Here is a 21,785-nt window from a genome sequence, read left to right on the forward strand (position 1 = left end):
TCAAAGTGACAATCCGCAAATCTAGCGGTAAAGAGATCGCCTGTCAAGGGCTCTAAAAAGCGTATAATGGATGGGGATTCATAATCGACATATATGCCCATCGTTCGTTGAGGACCCATTTTGGTACGTTGTAGCGGCGCAACTGGCACGTAAACTGCATACCCAAATACGCGTAAGTACGAAACGTCAGGTTCGTACCCAGTCACCAGCTGTAACGCGGAGTAAGGTTGGGTAACAGTGGGCCTCAACCGGACCAACATGGCTGCATGCAAGATTGCATAGCCCCACGCAGAAATTGGAAGCTTGGTGCGCATAACCAAGGTTCGTGCGATCATTTGTAATCTTTTAATGAACGCTTCTGCGAGACCATTCTGGGTGTGAACATGGGGAACTCGATGTTCAACATTAATCCCAAGGGGCATGCAATAATCATCGAAAGTTTTCGATGTAAACTCTCCGGCATTATCAAATCTTCTGGACTTTATAGGATAATCCGTGTGGTGAGCCTTCTGGGCGAGAAGTTTAGCAAAAGCAGCGTTTCTTGTGGACAATAGTGTAACATGTGATCACTTTGTCGATGCATCAACCAAAACCATAAAATATTTAAATGGTCCGCATGGTGGTTGGATAAGTCCACAAATATTCCTTTGTATCATTTGCAGGAAAAAGATGAAGTCTTTACTAGTCTTTGCATATGATGGTCTAATATTCAACTTTCTGAGCGAGCAAGTTTGGCATAATGTGTCACTAAACACAAGATCCTTATTAGTAAGGGGATGCCCGTGTGATGAATTGAGGATACAGCGCATCATACTTTGACCTGGGTATCCCAACCGGTCATGCCATAGAAAGAAACTGCTCGAATTGGTTAACTTCTGGTTAACTATGTGATTGGCCTCAATCGATCTAATGGTGGTCATGTAAAGACCGCTTGATAGACATTTCAATTTCTTCAATGTACGCTTCTGGCCATACAAATTGGAGGTTATGCAAAGATATTCCACTCCATTTTCCTCAGTGGTTTCAACGTGATAACCGTTGGCTCGAATATCCTTATAACTCAACAACGTTCTTCTGGAACTTGGAGAATATAAGGCCTCATTAATGGTAATTCAGTACCATTGGACAACATAAAAATGGGCTTTGCCATGGCCCTCTATCAGGTTGGATTAGCCTGATATGGTTGTCACAGAGGTATGAGTAAGCAATAAGTTTGAAAAATACTTCCGATCTTGAAGTATGGTGTGCGTAGTAGCACTGTCTGCCAGACAACAAACTTCCCCACTAAACATGCTTATTCATAAATTTAATTCAATAGATCACATGTATGAAAATAACTTGATTGAATTAAATAATATTCGAGCATAACCAAATTTCCAAAACAAATAATCCAAATCATAAATCACCAAAATAATCCGAATAAGAAAAACATTATTCAGAAAATAAATACGGCACAAGCGCCGATCATATCCATGTCATCGAATTTCTAATCCTCGAAGTGTCTAGTAGCAGTCTGGAAATCAGTGACCTCTAAGGTGGTATCTATAGGAAATGATCCATCAACGAGATTGGTCTCTTGAGTTCCGCGACTGGCGTGATACTCATTTACAGCTTGCGCTGATGCACGGCAGGTGCGGGACCAGTGATCAGTTCCTCCACATCGGTAACAGATATCATTCTGATTCTGATTCTGGTGGCGACAGGCCGGACCAGTGTTCCTCTCATTTCGAGTTCTTGGGGCCGAGGGACCGTGGTTCCTACCACGTGGGCCATGGCCACGTTGGCCTCGGTCATACAGGTCATTCCTCTGAGAACCTTTCCTTCCATATCTCGGGCGGTCAGACTTTGTGCCCTTTCCATGACCTCGGTATCCTCTTTCACGGTTTGAATCGCGATAAGCAACAGCGTTTGCTTCAGGCAATGGTGCTGCTTTAGTACCGACAGGTCGGGCTTGATCATTTCTCATTAATAAGTTGTTGTTCTTTTCAGCGAGCAACAGAGTGGTGATCAATGCCGAGAACTTGGTAAAATTCCTCTCCCTGTATTGTTGCTGCAGGACCAAACAGGAGGCAGGGAAGGTGGAGAAAGTCTTTTCCAATAGGTCAGCTTCGGTGAGCTCCTCCCCACAAAATTTGAGGAGCGACCGGATCCGGCAGATCTCCGAATTATACTCATTCACGGATTTGAAATCCTGGAAACGAATGTTCTGCCAATCATGTCTTGCTTCAAGCAAGAAAATGGTTTTTTGATGGTCAAACCGCTCTTCCAGAGCAACCCAAAGAGCTCGTGGATCCTCTTCAGCGAGGTACTCAACTTGGAGTGCTTCCTCCATATGCTTCCTAATGAAGATCATGGCACTTGCCTTAAGAGATTCTGCGACAACATTGTCTGCATTGATTGTCGATCTCATCTTCTTGGCAGTCAAATGAAGCTTAACATCTTGAGTCCACTTTAGATAGTTTCTTCCGGAAACTTCCAAAGCGACGAAATCAAGCTTGTTGAGATTTGACATTCTTTGGTTGAAAGGAACAAATAATCATGATTAGTGCTTTGGGCAATGACATCCATAAGCAACAAATAAGAACTTCAAGTTCTATAACATGGTATAGACATGCAAAATCTACTGGTTTTATCATGTATGGTGAATTTATGAAGGAAACTTCAGGTTCCTTATACGGCATTATTGAAACTACAAGTTCAATATTTATGTATGAACTACTGGTTCATTAATTACCTGCAATTTCTACACATATATTCTAGTGCAAAAATTTAAACAAGTAAAATATTCATATACCCAAGTAGAACAGAAAAATATCACAAAATTATTTGAATAAAAGTTTCTGGCATTTAGGATATATATATTAAACGGTTTGCATACTAACAATAAACTATCAGCAGCACAGTGGTTAAGGTGCACTCTTGGTACCCAAGAGGTCCTGGGTTCAAACCCCAGGCATGACAAGAATTAACATCTCCTTTTTACAAAGTTTCAGGAGGCTTGCCATGTGTCAGCGTGAGAGTGGCGCATGCGTGGCGCTGACGTGGCAGCGGCATGGTGGGCCTGCTGGGCTGCCTGCGTGGCGGGCCTGCTGGGCTGGCAGCATGGGAGTGGGCCTGCTGGGCCTGCGAGGCGCTGCTGGCCTGGTGGGCTGCTGCTGGGCCTGCGTGGGCAGCAAGGCTGCTGGGCTGCGATGCTGCTGGGTTGCCTGGCCTGGGCTGCACGGGCCTGCTGGGCTGCTGCAAGACCTGCTGGGCTGCGCCTCTGCAAGGCAGCAAGGCCTGCTGGGCTGCAAGGCAGCAGCAAGGCTGGCTGCTCGATAAGGGGCCTGCTGCGCGAGGCTACTGCGAGGGGCTGGCTGCTAGCCGCGAGGGACTGCTTCTGGCAGCGAAGGACTGAGGGGCTGCAAGATGCGCGCAAGGCAGCAAGGCTGCTGGCAGCGGGGCGCGGCTGCTGGCCACGCGCGGGGTGGTTTTCCGATCACCCAAAAATTATTCCTCTTTTTATTTTAATCATTCAATCCAAGAAGACATGTATAAAATATGTAAACCCAAATAAATCAATCACATAAATCTAGGGTTCATGCTTCATGGGGATTTTTCAATCAATCAAGGTTAAATAACCATGAACATAAAATTATTTTATAAAACCTACTTGGTTGAAGAACAAATTGAATGATGATCCTCTTTCGTTTAGCGATCCACAATCCAAAGAGCTTCTCGTGCTGATAACGTGTTGTGAAATATGTAGAAATTAGGGTTTGTAGAAAAGAGGAGGCAGAGAGAATATGATCAGTCACTTTCATTCATGTTATAAATATCCTTATATAGAAGTAGGGTTTACTAGGTTTTGTATATTTACTAGTATGCCCCTACAACTAATTACAGGGATAGCCACATATAACAATATATTTACAACAGTACCCATATTTACAATAAAAGAAACCATATATACTATTATTTTAGAATTCAAACGGTGCAAGAAAGAAAAATCGTGCAGCATATAAAAGCTATATATTATAGGTGAACAATGTCGATATATGGAGAATGTCATGTATGTATATATGTACATATAAGTATAGCATATTGATCCATGGAGAAAAAAGGTGCTTCCAAACAAGTTACAGTAGGTTGTTTAGACAAAAAATAAACACAAGTTAAGTTGGTGTACAAATAAACGACAAATAATCAGGTACTCATATTTGCAATAAAAGGGACCATACTATTATTTTAGAATTCAAACGAAGCAAGGAAGAAAAATCGTGCAGCATATAAAAGATATATATTACAGGTGAACAATGCCAATATATGGAGAATGCCATGTATGTATGTACATATAAGTATAGCATACTGATCCATGGAGAAAAAAGGTACTTGCAAACAAGTTAGGTTGTTTAGACAAAAAAAAAAAGGTTAGGTTGGTGTACAGATAAACGACAAATAATAAAGTACCCTTATTTGCAATAAAAGAGACCACACGATTATTTTAAAACTCAAACTGTGCAAGGAAGAAAAATCGTGCAGCATATGAAAGCTATATATTATAGGTGAACAATGTCAATATATGGAGAATGCGATGTATGTATGTACATATAAGTATAACATACTGATACATGGAGAAAAAAGGTACTTACAAACAAGTTAGGTTATTTAGACCAAAAAAAAAAAAAAACAAGTTAGGTTGGTGTACAAATAAATGACAAATAATCTGGTACCTATATTTGCAATAAAATGGATCATACTGTTATCTTAGAATTCAAACGGAGCAAGGAAGAAAAATTGTGCATCATATAAAAGCTATATATTATAGGTGAACAATGCCGGTGTATGGAGAATGTCATGTATGTATGTACATATAAGTATAGCATACTGATCAATGGAGAAAAAAGGTACTTACAAACAAGTTGGGTTGTTTAGACAAAAGAAAAATAAAAAACAAGTTAGGTTCTTTAAACAAAAACAAAAAACAAAAAAAAAAGTTAGGTTGATGTACAAATAAACAATAAATAATCAGGTACCCATATTTGCAATAAAAGGGACCATTCTATTATTTTAGAATTCAAACAGAGCAAGCAAGAAAAATCGTGCAACATATAGAAGCTATATATTATAGGTGAACAATGTCGATATATGGAGAATGTCATGTATGTATGTACATATAAGTATAGCATACTGATCCATGGAGAAAAAAGGTACTTACAAACAAGTTAGGTTGTTTAGACAAAAAAAAAAAGTTAGGTTGGTGTACAAATAAACGACAAATAATCAGGTACCCATATTTGCAATAAAATGGATCATACTATTATTTTAGAATTCAAACGGAGCAAGGAAGAAAAATTGTGCAGCATATAAAAGCTATATATTATAAGTGAACAATGCCGGTGTATGGAGAATGCCATGTATGTATGTACATATAAGTATAGCATATTGATCCATGGAGAAAAAAGGTACTTACAAACAAGTAAGGTTGTTTAGAAAAAGAAAACAAGTTAGGTTGGTGTACAAATAAATGACAAATAGTCAGGTACCCATATTTGTAATAAAAGAGACCATACTATCATTTTAGAATTCAAATGGTGCGAGGAAGAAAAATCGTGCAGCATATAAAAGCTATATATTATAGGTTACCAATGCCGGTATATGGAGAATGCCATGTATGTATGTATGTATGTATGTACATATAAGTATAGCATACTGATCCATGGAGAAAAAAGGTACGTACAAACAAGTTAGGTTGTTTAGACCAAAAAAAAAACAAGTTAGGTTGTTTAAACAAAAAAACAAGAAGTTAGGTTGATGTACAAATAAACGACAAATAATCAGGTACCTATATTTGCAATAAAAAGGACCATACTATTATTTTAGAATTCAAACGGAGCAAGGAAGAAAAATCGTGCTACATATAAAAGCTATATATTATAGGTGAACAATGCCGGTATATGGAGAATGTCATGTATGTGTGTACATATAAGTATAGCATACTGATCCATGGAGAAAAAAGGTACTTACAAACAATTTAGGTTGTTTAGACAAAAAAAAAAGTTAGGTTGGTGTACAAATAAACGACAAATAATTAGGTATCCATATTTACAATAAAAGGGACCATACTATTATTTTAGAATTCAAATAGAGCAAGGAAGAAAAATCGTCTAGCATATAAAAGCTATATATATTTCATGCATATCATAACTCATTGTCTACTGTGCTTATCAAGAAAAAAATAAGGGTCAAATACAAAAATTGTTCACGAATTTTATTGTGATTCTCAATTTGGTCCATTAACTATAAAAAGTGTTAATTTGGTCCACAAATTTTTCAAGTTGTATCAAATTAGTACAAACATTAACTTTTATAAAAAAAAATTTAAGCCAAAATGTGATGAATGAATTGAAATAACCCTGAAAATGCACTCACATGTTGTGTACATGACTAGTTATGTTAATTTTATGGATGGAAGTTAATGTTTGTACTGATTTGATACAATTTAAGAAATTCGTGGACCAAATTGACACTTTTTATTATTAATGAACCAAATTGAGAATCATAGTAAAATTCGTGTATCATTTTTCTATTTAACCCAAAAAACAAAAAACTCATTTTTTGCTGAGTAGTTTATTTACCACTTGTTAGGGCCGTTTGGTTCAAGTTTTGGAGGTCTGAGAATGAGAAATCAATTTCATTCCCATGTTTGATAAGTATATGGAAGAGAAATCAATTTCTAGCCCAATGGAAAATAAAACCCTTGCTTCAGCTTGAGTTTTGTTTTCTCCCTCTTGGGATAATTTATTGCTTCTTTTTGGACAAAACTAACCTTGCTATTATTTCAAAATAAATAATAAATGAGGGGTATAATTGAAAAAAATGACACCTTTTATTTCCAATTTCTAGTTTACTTTCACAAACTTACCAAACAAAAAAAAAATTCACATTCTCTTCCCCCTTGAAAAATGCAAAGGAATTGATTCCGTAAACCAAACGGACCTAAAATAGTTAGCTATCTAGTAATGCATTCCAAATATTCAATCCGTTCAAAATGGACATGTTGACCTTGCTAGAGAGAGAGAGAGGAACAGATCAAGGATGGTTAGAAAGCCACATCATATGGTACCACAAATGTAGTATAATGACCATGTCCCTTGCGGCGCGCTGCTACTCATATATTCAACAAATGACTAATGAATACAACGTGGTTTGCAGTCCCATCAATAGACATATATTATAAGTATTTAAGTTGAACCCAGAAGCAGAAAAGAAGCACATTCACAACATATCCACATTCAAATGCTTTGAATTGAGTTGCATGCAATATCACAGCTAGCTAGATTCTCCAAAATTAATGTGCTCTAATGCTCCAAATTTTAGATTACTACTTCCCTCTTTTCACTTCTCTCTTCCTTGTCCTGATTATTTTCTGGAAGAGATCCAGATCCAGATCAAAATTAGGCAGTGGCCCAATCCACAAGTCTCCCCCAGGGCCATGGAAGCTGCCTATCATAGGGAACTTGCATCAGTTGGCTGCAGCTGGTGCTGCACTACCACATCATTTATTGAGTGACTGGGCCAAGAAATATGGACCCATTATGCATCTGCAACTGGGTGAGATGGAGGCTATAATAATTTCATCCAGCAAAGCAGCCCAAGAGGTGTTAAAGACTCATGAGCTTGCTTTTGCTCAGAGGCCTATGGTTTTGGCAGCAGAAGTTATGTCCTTTGGCCAAGGAAGCATTGTCTTAGCTCCTTATGGAGATTTATGGAGAGAGCTGCGCAAGATTTGTGTTTTCGAACTCCTGACTAACAAACGTGTGCAGTCATTTCGATCCATAAGAGAAGAAGAAATATGGAATCTTGTAGAATCCATTAAATATTCCTCATCAACCCAATTATCCCAACCCATAAATATAAGTGAGAAGATTTTCAGCCTGACAAATGGGATAGTAGCAAGAGCAGCATTTGGCAAAAAGTGCAAAGACGAAAAAGAGTTCATTTCACTGCTAACGGAATCACTCAAGCACGCTGCAGGCTTTGCCATACCTGATATGTTTCCTGCACTCGGATTTCTTGGTTACGTTACTGGGTCCATACCTGCAATGAAAAAGATACAGAACAAGCTCGGAAACATTCTTGACAGTATCATCAACGACCATAAGATGAAAACATCATCATCATCATCAAATTTTGACTTCTCCACTGGCAGTCATGACAAACCTGGTGCTGCTGATCATGGTCAGGAGGAGGAAGATTTTGTTGATGTACTTCTAAAATTCCAGGAATCCAATAAGCTGGAATTCAATTTCAAAACCAATCAGATCAAAGATGTCATTATGGTACGTACGTCATATGATCAACTTTACTTGCAGCTAGCCATAGATCGATATATCTGCATCACTTTGATTATGACTCACATGTATATATATATATATATTAATGAATCAAACCTATAGACTATAGTAATGTTAACTAGACTGCATGAATTATTTGGGTAACACATTTTAACAAAAAGTCTCCACCTAAACCACCTACTCAATGTTTCGAAATCTCAGTTTAACAATATAACATGTTAGGCTAGGCTGTTTTAATAAGAAATCTGAATATTTTTTTATTTTTTTGTGCACGTAAATTTATGTTATTTAGCATTTAATATTTTTCTAAAATAAATTCTAAAACACACACATTTTACCGTTAAACTTTTGGTTTTGGAAACAAGTACAAGATCCCCTCTAAATAGTATTAGAGAACCTAGTTTATTTCTCTAACAAGTAACAACCACCTATTATACATTGAGATTTGAGATAGGCATTTTTTTTTTCTTGGTTCATCAGGACATCTTCTCTGCAGGCAGTGAGACTTCAGCTACTACCATAGATTGGGCAATGTCGGAGCTGATGAGAAACCCAAGAGTAATGAAGAGGGCCCAAGCTGAGGTGCGACAAGTCCTTGAAGGAAAGGAAAAAATTGAGGAAAAAGATGTGGAAAAAATGGATTACTTGAAAGCAGTTGTGAAAGAAACTCTGCGATTGCACCCTCCAGGCCCCTTAATTCCAAGAGAAGCAAGGGAAAGATGTGAAATCGGTGGATATGAGTTACCAGCTAAAATAAAGATAATTATCAATGACTGGGCAATAGGAAGAGATCCAGAGCATTGGGTTGATCCAGAGTCGTTTAAGCCAGAGAGGTTCGTTGGTTCTTCCATTGACTTCAAAGGGTTCAACTTTGAGTTCCTTCCATTTGGGGCTGGTAGAAGAATATGTCCGGGCATAACATTTGCTACTGCAGTGATAGAACTTGCTCTTTCTCAATTGCTCTACCATTTTGATTGGGAACTGCCAAATGGGATCAAACCAGATGAATTTGACACAGCAGAGACTTTTGGACTAACGTCTAGGAGGAAGAATGATTTGTATGTGATTGCCACCCCTCGTTTAGGCCTTTGAGATGTACCAATTATCATTACCACACAAAAACAAAAATAAGTGAAGATTTGATAAATGTCCAAAAATTACCAGATAAAGTGGTAGATTGGGATATGTATCGGTGATGCAACGTAGTTTGCTTTTGAGATTGATATGTTGTTTAGGATCTATATGTACCTGTTGTTTGGTGTAGTAAGTACTCATGGAATTTAGTCATGGTGTAACTTTGTTTTTCTTTCACCCCCTCCACCTTCATTTTATTTTCCTCTCCTTATTCATGGAGGAGTTAACAGGTCAGTGAGCTGCTCAAGTTTTGCACAATAAATGTCCAAAAATTACCAGATAAAGTGGTAGGTGACACAATAAATATCTCCACACAGAAATAGTTACTACATTCCTCATTTTATGAACAATGCCGGCATATGATATATTGATTTAGTGAGGAACAAAGTTCTTACTTCTTACAAACAAACAAGTTAATTTAGTTGGTTTAAACGACATATGATCATCAGGTGCCTACAAATGCAATAGGGGACCTAATATTTTAGAATTAAAAAAAAAAAAAAAAAAAAGAAAGGAAGAAAACTTGTGCAGCAAACATATATAAAAACACAAGCTATAATATTCAAAGAAAAGAGGTGTAATTGGCCAAAAAAAAAAAAAGAGGTGCAATCTGGACAATGAGTTCTGACTGCACATATGTTGCCTATACCATTTTTTTTTTTCAAAACCGATCTCTATACCATTTTACATATCTATTACATTTTCCATTGTGATATCAGTTTTACCCATTTCAACTTATCTATAGTAATTGTAATAACAGTAGTGCTAGATATACCACATTTTTATACCATAATTTTATACCACCTTATGTGGCAACTTACATGGCATTCATACATTGGATACTAAAAAATAAAAATAAAAACCCAAAATAAAAAAGAAAAACTCTGTCCAATAAAGTAATGACACGTGAGATGGTATAAGAATGTGGTATAAGAAATGTGGTAAGTATAGCATTATTCTTGTAATAACTATGTCTTAACTGTTAAGTTGATTTTGAAAAAATAACCTCTCACTCAAAACACGCTGGTCACTGTTCAACTTAATTTTTTTTTTTTTTTGGGGTCATTTTCTTACTCACACTCACGTCTCACCCCACTTCACTCTTTCTTCAAAACCACCGTAGGAGTGGTCTTCTCATATCCAGAAAGAGATCGAGGGCTACAGCACCGCCGTTCGTCATCGTCACCGGAATGGGCTTCGTTGAGCCAAGGTCAAGAGCCTCGTCTCTCTGTCTCGGAGGTCGGTCGGAGCTGGGCGATTGCCTGTTCCCGGAGGTCGGACGACATCCTCTCGAGGCATAAGCTTGGATCTCAGCCAAACGCGGGTCGCACGAAGATCTAGGGTTTGTTTTGAGAATCAATCTCACTAAAATTTCCCTGTAGCTCCTTATTTAGCAATCGATTCTATTGTTGAATATTGGAACCCTAATTGCAGAAATGGCTACGGCACAGCATTGATTGGCTCCTCGCCCTTCTGACAGAAAATTGGTACTTTTTTTTTTTTGGTTTATTTTCTGGGATTGTCTTTTTATTTTGTTTTTGGGTTTGTGTTGGTGGTGACTGGTGAATTTGTGTTAGTGTATAGGAAGTTATCCCTGTCTTTTCGGTCTTCCTTATACTTCCTTATAATTATGATGTTCCAGTCAAATGAAGCGTAGGCATCCATCTGCCAACTTGCACACTTGATTATTGAGTTAGTCCTTGTTCTCTTCTAATGCTGTTAATTTTCTGATTGGGGTCTAGGCCTTGGCCTTGCTTAATTTGTATTCTCTGTAGTGTTTGGGCTTTGGGTCCGTTTGCCTGTAACTTCTCTTTATGGCCTGGTGTTGTGGCCTTGGTCTTTTTCCTTTTTGCTCCGTTGACTCTTTCAAATGCGTCTGCAGGGGCCATTAGCATGGGCATCGATTGTTGGGCGTTTTAGTTTGGTTTTTAGTTATCTTGACAAATTGAGAATCACAGTAAAGTTGTTTGTATCATTTTTGTATTTAACCCAAAAAAACATTCTTCCTTGGCTGAGTAGTTTATTGCCCACTTGTAAAAATAGACAGCTATCTGGTAATGCATTCCAAATATTCAATACGTTCTTAATGCTGATACGCAAACAAATAGAAAAATGGACATGCTGACCTTGCTGCTAGCTGCTCATATATTCAACAAATGACTAATGAATAAAACGTGGTCTGCAGTCCCATGAATCGACATATATTATAAATGAATTCCCACGCGGTTTTATTTTATCATTCCAAAACAAGTATTTAAGTTGAACCCAGAAGCAGAAGAAGCACATTCACAACATATCCATATTCAAAGGCTTTGAATTGAGTTGCATGCAATATCACAGCTAGCTAGATTCTCCAAAATTAATGGCTCTATTGCTCCAAATTTCAGAGTACTACTTTCCTCTGTTCACTTCTCTCCTCCTTGTCCTGGTTATTTTCTGGAAGAGATCCAGATCCAGATCAAACTTAGGCAGTGGCCCAATCCACAAGTCTCCCCCAGGGCCATGGAAGCTGCCTATCATAGGGAACTTGCATCAGTTGGCTGCAGCTGGTGCTGCACTACCACATCATTTATTGAGAGACTTGGCCAAGAAATATGGACCCATTATGCATCTGCAACTGGGTGAGATGGAGACTATTATAATTTCATCCAGCAAAGTAGCCCAAGAGGTGTTAAAGACTCATGAGCTTGCTTTTGCTCAGAGGCCTATGGTTTTGGCAGTAGAAGTTATGTCCTTTGGCGAAGGAAGCATTGTCTTCGCTCCTTACGGAGATTTCTGGAGGGAGCTGCGCAAGATTTGCGTTTTCGAACTCCTGAGTGCTAAACGTGTGCAGTCATTTCGATCCATAAGAGAAGAAGAAATATGGAATCTTGTAGAATCCATCAAATATTCCTCATCAACCCAATTATCCCAATCCATAAATATAAGTGAGAAGATTTTCAGCCTGACAAATGGGATAGTAGCAAGAGCAGCATTTGGCAAAAAGTGCAAAGACGAAAAAGAGTTCTCTTCACTGCTTGAGGAAGCAATCAAACTCGCTGGAGGCTTTGCCATACCTGATGTGTTTCCTTCACTCAGATTTCTTGGTTACGTTACTGGGTCCATACCTGCAATGAAAAAGATACAAAACAAGCTCGGAAACATTCTGGACAGTATCATCAACGACCATAAGATGAAAACATCATCATCATCAAATTTTGACTTCACCACTGGCAGTCATGACAAACCTGGTGCTGCTGATCATGGTCAGGAGGAGGAAGATTTTGTTGATGTACTTCTAAAATTCCAGGAATCCAATAAGCTGGAATTCAATTTCAAAACCAATCAGATCAAAGATGTCATTATGGTACGTACGTCATATGATCGACTTTACTTGTAGCTATCCATAGATCGATATATCTGCATCACTTTGATTATGACTCACATGTATATATATTAATGAATCAAACCTATAGACTATAGCAATGTTAACTAGACTGAATTATTTGGGTAACACATTTTAACAAAAAGTCTCCACCTAATTAATCAATGTTTTGAAGTCTTAGTTTAAAAATATAACATATCATGATGTCTTACCAACGAGTACGTCTGAATATTCTATTAATCTTTTTTGTGCACATAAATCTATGTTATTTAGGCTTTCATTTAATATTTTTCTAAAATAAATCTAAATAGATTATTAGAGAGCCTATCTTATTTAGTTATTTCTCTAATAACCACCTATTATACCTTGAGATTTGTGATTGGCATTTTTTTTTTTGGTTCAACAGGACATCTTCTCTGCAGGCAGTGAGACTTCAGCTACTACCATAGATTGGGCAATGTCGGAGCTGATGAGAAACCCGAGAGTAATGAAGAGGGCCCAAGCTGAGGTGCGACAAGTCCTTGAAGGAAAGGAAAAAATTGAGGAAAAAGATGTGGAAAAAATGGATTTCTTGAAAGCAGTTGTGAAAGAAACTCTGAGATTGCACCCTCCAACCCCCTTCATTCCAAGAGAAGCAAGGGAAAGATGCAAAATCGGTGGATTTGAGTTACCAGCTAAAATAAAGATAATTATCAATGACTGGGCAATAGGAAGAGATCCAGAGCATTGGGTTGATCCAGAGTCGTTTAAGCCAGAGAGGTTCGTTGGTTCTTCCATTGACTTCAAAGGGTTCAACTTTGAGTTCCTTCCATTTGGGGCTGGTAGAAGAATATGTCCGGGCATAACATTCGGTATTGCAATTGTAGAACTTGCTCTTTCTCAATTGCTCTACCATTTTGATTGGGAACTGCCAAATGGGATCAAACCAGATGAACTTGACATCAAGTCAGAGACTTTTGGAATAACGTGTAGGAGGAAGAATGATTTGTATGTGATTGCCACCCCTCGTTTAGGCCTTTGAGATGTACCAATTATCATTACCTCACAAAAACAAAATAAGTGAAAGATTTGATAAATGTCCAAAAATTACCAGATAAAGTGGTAGGTGAAACAATAAATATCTCCACACAGAAAAAATTACTACATTCCTCATTTTATGAACAATGCCAGCATATGATATATTGATTTAGTGTGGAACAAAGTTCTTACTTCTTACAAACAAACAAGTACGTTTAGTTGGTGTAAACGAAAAATGATCATCAGGTGCCTACAAATGCAATAAGGGACCTAAGATTTTAGAATTCAAAAAAGAGAGAAAGGAAGAAAACTTGTGCAGCAAACATATATATATATATACAAGCTATAATATTCAAAGAAACCATATATTGCCTACTCGTAAGTCGTAACTCATTGTCTACTGTGCTTACCAACTCCAAGAAAAAAAATTAAAAAACTCTTTGACATAATAGTCAGCATTCTGGTAATATATTCCAAATATTCAATCTGCTCTTAATGCGCGCTGATACGCTAACAAATATAAAAATGAGGAGGCTACCTTGGTGTTGAATAAATGCTGCTCATGTATTAAACAATGAGTCAATGACTAATGAATACGCTGACAAATATAAAAATGAACACGCTAACCTCGCTGCTGAATAAATGCTGCTCATAAGTCATATATTAAACTAAACAACGACTAATGAATACTGTAAGTCTGTAAGTAGTACTTGGTAGTTTTATTTATCATTCCAAAACAAGTATTTAAGTTGAACGTACTCAGAAGCAGAAGAAGCACATTCCCAATATAATGCCAGCTTCGCATAGGCAGTAAAAATAAATGGCATCAGACCAATGCATTGAAGCATCCGACTTGTTCTCTGTTTTGCAAGTTCTAAGCTCCTTGGTCTTACTCTCCTTATGTCTCCAAAGGAGCGAAGACAATGCTTTGATCGGCCAAAGGACAACTTCTACGCCAGAACCATAGGCCTCTGAGCCAAAGCAAGCTCATGGGTCTTTTAACACCTTTTGGGCCTGCCTTGTTGGACGAAAGTACTATGGAGCTTGCTTTCGCTCATCCAAAAAAGCAGCCCAAGAAGTGTTAAAGATCCGTGAATCCATCTTTCGCTTAGAGCATTTGATTTTGGCAGCAGAAGTTATGTGCTTTGGCCAATCAAGCATTGTCTTCGCTCTTAAGTGCTAAACATGTGCACATTTCGATCCATAAGTGAATAAGAGGTATGGAATCTTATTCCTCTAAATTCATCATCATCATCCGTGATATCCCAATCCATAAATTTTGGTTTTTGGTACTGTTTTATTAGTTGCCTATACTTCTAAATTTGTTTTACTAACTATATTGACTATTGTAATTGTTGGGTAACGCAGCCGTGTTATTATTGTCCCCTGCACCCAAGTTCATTGACTATTTTGTTCTTGATAAATTTTTCAAGTGCTCGCCACACGGATAAGTTTGATAAAATAATAAACCGACATGAATGAAGCAATGGACTAAAGTGGAATACTACAAAAAGTTTAAGGACAATAAAATTTAAAAAACGACTTTATTAATCATGAGAAAAACTAACCTATAAAAGAGACATGAGCTGACTTGACATTTTAAAAAATAGATTATGTTTTGAGATTAGATAAATTGTTATGTATTGAAGTATAAAAATATAAGTGTTATAATGCTGTTAAATTGGAATACTTAATGGACTAAAGTGGAATACTGCAAAAAGTTTAAAGACAATAAAATTTAAAAAACGAATTTATTAATCATGAGAAAAATTGACCTATAAATGAGATATGAGCTAACTTGACATTTTAAAAAATAGATTATGTTTTGAGATTAGATAAATTGTTATGTGTTGAAGTATAAAAGCATAAGTGTTATAATGCTGTTGAATTGGAATACTTTAAAAAATAGATTATGTTTTGAAATTAGATAAATTATTATATAATGAATTGTTATGTGTTGAAGTATAAAAGCATAAGTGTTATAATACTGTTGAATTGGAATACTTTAAAAAATAGATTATGTTTTGAAATTAGATAAATTATTTAGTGCCTAATTTTAAACCCCCTAACTACATACAAAATTTGCCTAAACCCCCACCCATTTAAAAATTCTTTTAAAACCCCCTAATATTTACAATTCCCTTTTTAACCCCTACAACATAATGCCAAATTGACCTTAACATACGCGCACCAAGACCCACCTTACTCAGCCCATCTGACACACGCGCGAGCCTAACTGATGCAGCCCACCCACCCACTATTTTAATTCAGTAAAAAGTAAATATTTGGCTTCAAAGGGGATTCGAACCCAAGACACAAAGGTTTCAAGAGATTACCCAAACACCTTACCACCTGGACCGAAGACTTTGATGTGCCAAGATAGGTATTTAATGATATTTATACACATTTTAAAAGATAAGAAATCTTTCTTATTTCTATTTTAATTTTAAAAATTGTGTGATTATTTTTTTATTGCTAATTTAGTGTAATTTTTTTTGTTTCAAATTTAGTTTAATTAATTTTTTATTGCAAATTTAATGTAACTATTTTTTATTGCAAATTAGTGTAATTAATTTTTTATTGAAAATTAGTGTAACTATTTTTTGCTCGTGCTTGACTTGGGTTTGAGTCACCTTTAATTGTGTGCAAATTATTATAATTTTTTTCACATATAAAGGCATGTTATATAGTAGTGTGATCGATTCAGTTTCAGTGTGAGATTCAGTTTCAGTATTATCGATTTCGTTTCAGTGTGAGATTCAGTTTCAGTGTGATCGATTCAGTTTCAGTGTCATCAATTCAATCTCAGTGTGACCAATTCAGTTTCAGTGTGATCAATTCAGTTTTAGTGTCATCAATTCAATCTCAATATGACCGATTCAGTTTCAGTATGATCGATTCATTTTCAGTGTGAGCGATTCAGTTTCAGTGTGATCGATTCAGTTTCAGTGTCATCAATTCAATCTCAGTGTGACCAATTCAGTTTCAGTGTGATCGATTCAGTTTGAGTGTCATCAATTCAATCTCAATATGACCGATTCAGTTTCAGTGTGATCGATTCATTTTTCAGTGTGAGCGATTCAGTTTCAGTGTGAGATTCAGTTTCAGTGTGATCGATTCAGTCTCAGTATGATCGATTTAGTTTCAGTATGATCGATTCATTTTCAGTGTGAGCGATTCAGTTTCAGTGTGATCGATTCAGTTTCAGTGTCATCAATTCAATCTCAGTGTGACCAATTCAGTTTCAGTGTGATCGATTCAGTTTGAGTGTCATCAATTCAATCTCAATATGACCGATTCAGTTTCAGTGTGATCGATTCATTTTTCAGTGTGAGCGATTCAGTTTCAGTGTGAGATTCAGTTTCAGTGTGATCGATTCAGTCTCAGTATGATCGATTTAGTTTCAGTGTGATTGATTCAATCTCAGTGTGATTGATTCAATCTCAGTGTGATCGATTCAATCTCAATGTGATCGATTCCGTTTCACTGTGATCAATTCAATGTCAGTGTGGTCGATTCAGTTTCAGTGTGATTGAATCAATCTCAGTGTGATTGAATCAATCTTAGTGTGATCGAATCAATCTCAGTGTGATCGATTCCGTTTCAGTGTGAGATTCAGTTTCAGTGTGATCGATTCAGTTTTAGTGTCATCAATTCAATCTCAGTGCGACCGATTCAGTTTCAGTGTGATCGATTCAGTCTTAGTATAATCGATTCAGTTTCAGTACGTGTGATTGATTCAATCTCAGTGTGATCGATTCAATTTCAGTGTGATCGATTCAATCTCAATGTGATCAATTCCATTTCAATGTGATCAATTCAATGTCAGTGTGGTCGATTCAGTTTCAGTGTGATTGATTCAATCTCAGTGTGATCGATTCCGTTTCAGTGTTAGATTCAGTTTTAATGTGATTGATTCAGTTTCATTGTGATCAATCTAATTTCATTATTATTGATTATGATATGTGTGAAATTGAAATTGGGAAAGTGAAAATGTTGAAATTTTAAAAATCGTAATTGTTTTGTAACAAGCTTGTATATTGTATGTTCGGCCTTTTCGTTTTTTTTTTTTTTTCTGAATTTTAGTTTTAGGTTTTATTAGGCTTATGGGATTTAATTGCATGTTATTGTTTAGTAATTGTGTACAATCTCTATTATAAATATATGATAGTATATAGACTTTTTTTATTGTAATTATTTAATATTTGTTAAACTCTATAAATTAAACTAATCCATTTATTTTTACAACTTATTGTGTAGTTGGGTTGGTTGGGAGTTGTATGTTTATTCCACTTGTCTTGTGTTCTATTCTCCATAGCTGCTTTATTTTCTTTAATTAATTTTTACTGTAACATAGGCTATGTAGCATGTGGGCCAGGATGGAGAAGTAACGCATGAGCTAGTGAGCAGCGCGTAGACCAAGGCACGCATGGGCAACTAAGATTAAACAGCATAATATTGTTTTCATATTGATCAGAGATTTAGGGGGTGGCAACTAAGATTACACCCCAACTAAGGGGGTTTCAATAAATTCTAAAAACACTGGAGGTTTTGAAATAACTCTACTACTAATTGGAGGTTATTAATTATTTATAAATGATTATATAATGAAGTATTGAAGCATAAATATCAGACACACAAAAAGTGACTTACAAGATCAAATTGAGACGTGGGAAAAAAATAGAGGAAGAGAGCAAACCTGCTGCTAAAAAGGCATGAATAGATGACAAAAGGGACCCACATGCATAAGAAAGATCATGCTGACGTGGACGGCACCGATTGATCTTGAGGCTTAGATAGTTATCAGCACGTACCCTATGGAACAGCCTCCAAGTCCAACTGTCCAAGATAAGGTTTCACTCTCCTTCTTCTTCCTCCAAACCCCAACACAATTACACAAAATAACAAATTTCCCAAATTCAATTCATTCTCTTTTGTTATGAAAAATTAAATCTTTGAGGAATCAGAAATGGCGGTTGCTGCGTCCATGAGTTTCAACCTAGTCGGGGCATTCAGAGGGCTATCTGTAAGCCCAAGCCCAAGCTCAAGCTCATCGTCCTCTTTCTTCAGAGGCGATGTGGGTTCCGTACAACTGGGTCCGAAGCTATCCCTTTGGGTCTCACAGAAGAGAGTGCCATTGACGATTCAAAACGCGCACAAGAAAGGAGCTGGGAGTACCAAGAACGGTCGCGATTCCAAAGGCCAAAGGCTTGGCGTCAAGATTTATGGTGACCAGGTCGCCAAGCCTGGCTCCATCATTATCCGCCAGCGTGGTACCAAGGTAATAAATGAATACCATAATGTGCTTGATGTTGATTTTCTTGTACAATTTCAAAGACCATGAGGTTGAATTTGAATATGCCACTGCAGGGTAGGCATAGTGGGGTTTAACTTGTGCTGATTGTGGGATAGCAAAACCCCTGCCCCCTTTTTATCTAACCAGGAAACTAGTTTTGAGTCTTTTGACTATTAACAAGTGTCACTAAAGGGCATCTAGCATTATAGTTTTGCAATATATGTATGTTTCAATGCTTTTACTGGTGGGTGGATTCTAAAGAATGTCCTTTCTCTGAGTGTGTTGTTGGATTAAGAAGGTTACATGATGAGCATCTTTTCTGTGTTTCCAGAATTACATAATTTACATGGTATTCTTTAGTTTTGTTAATGATGTAGCACTCTCCTTAAAGCTTCTTACACTCCTTTAAAGGAATTTTTGCACCCCACTAGAGGAGTGCAGATCTCTCGGTGTGTTTTTGTTACCTTAATGTAGACATCTAGAATCTTATTATGACTTTAGAGTGCATTTCTTGCATCAATTTCAGTTCCATGCGGGGAAGAACGTGGGGCTTGGCAAGGACCACACCATATTCTCTTTGATTGATGGGTTAGTTAAATTTGAGAAGTTTGGACCTGATCACAAGAAGAAGGTTGATTTGAAGTTCCTAAACCTTTCAGTTGGTGGTTTGAAGGGCTGGGTATTCTATACTAACATTAACTCGAATCATTGATTTGTATGGTCGACAGGTGAGTGTTTACCCTCGAGAAGTGCAGCCCGAGAACCCCAACAGCTACAGGGTCAGGAAGAGGGAGAACTTCAGACTACAACGCGAAAAAAAGAAGGCAAGAAAGGAAGGCTATATCATTCAAGCCAAACAACCGGAACTAATACTTGCATCTGCTGCTGATGCTGCAGATTGCAATGCAGTTTGTTGAAGTTGTCCTTTATGCTAGTTTTTCTGCTCTATTGTGATCAACCTTGCAGATAAATTTGAGTTGCTTTTCCTTTTTCGTTTTGTATAATTTTTTGTAAACTTTACTGGAAAATCTCAAGTCATGTATCAAGTATGCAAAATCTAGTTCCTCTCTGTACTGTGCTTATCTCTCCTTTCATTGAAAATTCAAGCTCACTCTTGCAAGTTCACTAATTAAAGGAATCACTGTTATCTTTCAAGGATTTAGCATGTTCAAGACCTTTTCCTGAAGAGAAAGAACACAATGTTACTTTGCTAGATGATGTAATTAGTCTTTTTTTGGTTGTCAAGGATTATGTAATTAGTCTGGCTAACATTCCTCCCACATTATCTTAATCTTTTGGATGTCATAATCTTCAAAATTAGCAGAGTGAAACAGGGAAAGTTTAATTTGGTTCAAATTTGAGCACAAAAATACTATGCCTGAACCCTCTCCCAAAATCACACAACTGACAAAAATTCAAGGACTAGAGCTAGGCTTGTCCAAGACTCAAGAGAGAAGGTGCTAAATGACTAAACAATCTTTGAATTACAATAGAAAAAAGCTAACAGAGTAAAGTCTAGCTGGCGAAGAAACATCAAAATCCATTTGGTAGTAGATCTCATCCCATTTTAGTGTTGATTGACAATTTCCATATTCTTTCAAGTGCCAAATGACCTGCAATACAAACATTTTAGCAAAAACACAATCAATACTCAGGTATCAATTAAAGACATAAATGCATGGACCTCCAGTGCAACTTCCAGTACAAAATTTAGAATATTTTTCCAATCCCAAGTGGAACTAGAAAAACTATAGGGAGGGCTTATAAACAGAAAGAAACAAAAAATACTCAACAATTTCTAGATTACCAAATACCAGTCATTAACATATAACATTATAACGCGGAAGCCTATACAAACACAATGCAGATATGAAATAATTATCACGTAAACAGAGATTAAGGCCAGAATTTGCAGAAGCCATTGCATGCAAAGCGATCAAAGTACGCACGACAGGAGCAAATACAAGTTGAGACTTGAGAGAGGTCCTTACCTAAACAGATCCGACGATGATGTTGTTGATCGGGATGAAGATGAGCTTCACAAAGAAGCCAACGAACCCCATCACCACGAACCCGATGGCCGTACGTAACGCCACCTTTGTGAATTCTGTTACATGAAAAACGCACCGGATTCGATTCGTATAGATCTCAAACACAAAATCAAGAAGCCGGATTGCATATTGAATTGAATTAATGTCGCCACGAAATGGATTGATTGATTACCTTTGCGGTCGGGTTTATGGCAGCGCTTGACGAGGCGAACGCTGTCCTTGGAGAATTCTCTGAGCGGCTCGAACACTGAGTCTATGGCGTCCATTTTTACGCAGGAATTTCAAGATTTTATTTTTTTTATTTTTTGTACAGAGGAGCGTCGGAGGAACAACACCAGGAAGATTGAGCTGAACGCAGAGGAATCAGGAGATTTTATGCCGATCATACTTGGTCCTCCCCGGATGACTCACCATCTCCAATGAAATTATTACACGTGTCATTTCAAAAAATAACGTGTCATTTGTTTTTTAGAAAAAAAATATAAAAAAATCGCAACATCAAATGGGATACATGTAATTTCATCCACCCATTAAATTATTAAACATACGGTACATACCAGACCTATTTCCCGCAGATTTTTAAAAAG

General features: G+C 37.1%; 5 protein-coding genes and 1 long non-coding RNA gene across 6 annotated transcripts; 4 read left to right on the forward strand and 2 right to left on the reverse strand.

Moving 5' to 3' along the window:
* Positions 1-1,486: 1,486 nt before the first annotated feature.
* On the reverse strand, positions 1,487-2,512 carry LOC147288939 (uncharacterized). Its single transcript, XM_086241054.1, has 2 exons — positions 1,711-2,512; positions 1,487-1,542 (listed from the first exon to the last, which is right to left on the reverse strand). Exons 1-2 carry the CDS (start codon positions 2,510-2,512, stop codon positions 1,487-1,489), a joined length of 858 nt encoding a protein of 285 aa, XP_086097180.1.
* Positions 2,513-7,305: 4,793 nt separating this feature from the next.
* On the forward strand, positions 7,306-9,768 carry LOC147288940 (melianol synthase CYP71BQ17-like). Its single transcript, XM_086241956.1, has 2 exons — positions 7,306-8,321; positions 8,817-9,768. The coding sequence occupies exons 1-2, from the start codon at positions 7,344-7,346 to the stop codon at positions 9,426-9,428; spliced, it is 1,590 nt and encodes a 529-aa protein (XP_086098082.1). The 5' UTR covers positions 7,306-7,343; the 3' UTR covers positions 9,429-9,768.
* An 829-nt stretch (positions 9,769-10,597) lies between these two features.
* LOC147288941 (uncharacterized) lies at positions 10,598-11,477 on the forward strand. The gene is made up of 3 exons (XR_015121810.1): positions 10,598-10,812; positions 10,905-10,957; positions 11,353-11,477. It is a non-coding gene; the product is annotated as an uncharacterized LOC147288941 (long non-coding RNA).
* A 300-nt stretch (positions 11,478-11,777) lies between these two features.
* LOC147288942 (melianol synthase CYP71BQ17-like) lies at positions 11,778-13,890 on the forward strand. Its single transcript, XM_086241106.1, has 2 exons — positions 11,778-12,816; positions 13,241-13,890. Exons 1-2 carry the CDS (start codon positions 11,833-11,835, stop codon positions 13,853-13,855), a joined length of 1,599 nt encoding a protein of 532 aa, XP_086097232.1. The 5' UTR covers positions 11,778-11,832; the 3' UTR covers positions 13,856-13,890.
* A 4,789-nt stretch (positions 13,891-18,679) lies between these two features.
* On the forward strand, positions 18,680-20,216 carry RPL27 (ribosomal protein large subunit 27). Its single transcript, XM_086241998.1, has 3 exons — positions 18,680-19,132; positions 19,674-19,778; positions 19,876-20,216. The coding sequence occupies exons 1-3, from the start codon at positions 18,821-18,823 to the stop codon at positions 20,062-20,064; spliced, it is 606 nt and encodes a 201-aa protein (XP_086098124.1). The 5' UTR covers positions 18,680-18,820; the 3' UTR covers positions 20,065-20,216.
* A 257-nt stretch (positions 20,217-20,473) lies between these two features.
* On the reverse strand, positions 20,474-21,548 carry LOC147288944 (protein transport protein Sec61 subunit gamma-like). Its single transcript, XM_086241512.1, has 3 exons — positions 21,371-21,548; positions 21,139-21,254; positions 20,474-20,760 (listed from the first exon to the last, which is right to left on the reverse strand). Exons 1-2 carry the CDS (start codon positions 21,462-21,464, stop codon positions 21,139-21,141), a joined length of 210 nt encoding a protein of 69 aa, XP_086097638.1. The 5' UTR covers positions 21,465-21,548; the 3' UTR covers positions 20,474-20,760.
* Between the last annotated feature and the right edge of the window lie 237 nt (positions 21,549-21,785).

Source organism: Dryas octopetala, chromosome 4 (genome assembly GCF_963921425.1).
Source record: "Dryas octopetala chromosome 4, drDryOcto1.1, whole genome shotgun sequence".
Taxonomy (NCBI): domain Eukaryota; kingdom Viridiplantae; phylum Streptophyta; class Magnoliopsida; order Rosales; family Rosaceae; genus Dryas; species Dryas octopetala.

Excerpts from the sequence above, each read along its gene's own strand:
- LOC147288939 (XM_086241054.1), bottom strand. The coding sequence starts at position 2,512 with ATGTCAAATCTCAACAAGCTTGATTTCGTCGCTTTGGAAGTTTCCGGA. Across the intron at positions 1,543-1,710 it reads TCGAAATGAGAGGAACACTG|ATACCACCTTAGAGGTCACT; the intron begins GTCCGGCCTGTC and ends CATTTCCTATAG.
- LOC147288940 (XM_086241956.1), top strand. The coding sequence starts at position 7,344 with ATGCTCCAAATTTTAGATTACTACTTCCCTCTTTTCACTTCTCTCTTC. Across the intron at positions 8,322-8,816 it reads AGATCAAAGATGTCATTATG|GACATCTTCTCTGCAGGCAG; the intron begins GTACGTACGTCA and ends TTGGTTCATCAG.
- LOC147288942 (XM_086241106.1), top strand. The coding sequence starts at position 11,833 with ATGGCTCTATTGCTCCAAATTTCAGAGTACTACTTTCCTCTGTTCACT. Across the intron at positions 12,817-13,240 it reads AGATCAAAGATGTCATTATG|GACATCTTCTCTGCAGGCAG; the intron begins GTACGTACGTCA and ends TTGGTTCAACAG.
- RPL27 (XM_086241998.1), top strand. The coding sequence starts at position 18,821 with ATGGCGGTTGCTGCGTCCATGAGTTTCAACCTAGTCGGGGCATTCAGA. Across the intron at positions 19,133-19,673 it reads TCCGCCAGCGTGGTACCAAG|TTCCATGCGGGGAAGAACGT; the intron begins GTAATAAATGAA and ends CATCAATTTCAG. Across the intron at positions 19,779-19,875 it reads GACCTGATCACAAGAAGAAG|GTGAGTGTTTACCCTCGAGA; the intron begins GTTGATTTGAAG and ends TATGGTCGACAG.
- LOC147288944 (XM_086241512.1), bottom strand. The coding sequence starts at position 21,464 with ATGGACGCCATAGACTCAGTGTTCGAGCCGCTCAGAGAATTCTCCAAG. Across the intron at positions 21,255-21,370 it reads CCATAAACCCGACCGCAAAG|AATTCACAAAGGTGGCGTTA; the intron begins GTAATCAATCAA and ends TTCATGTAACAG.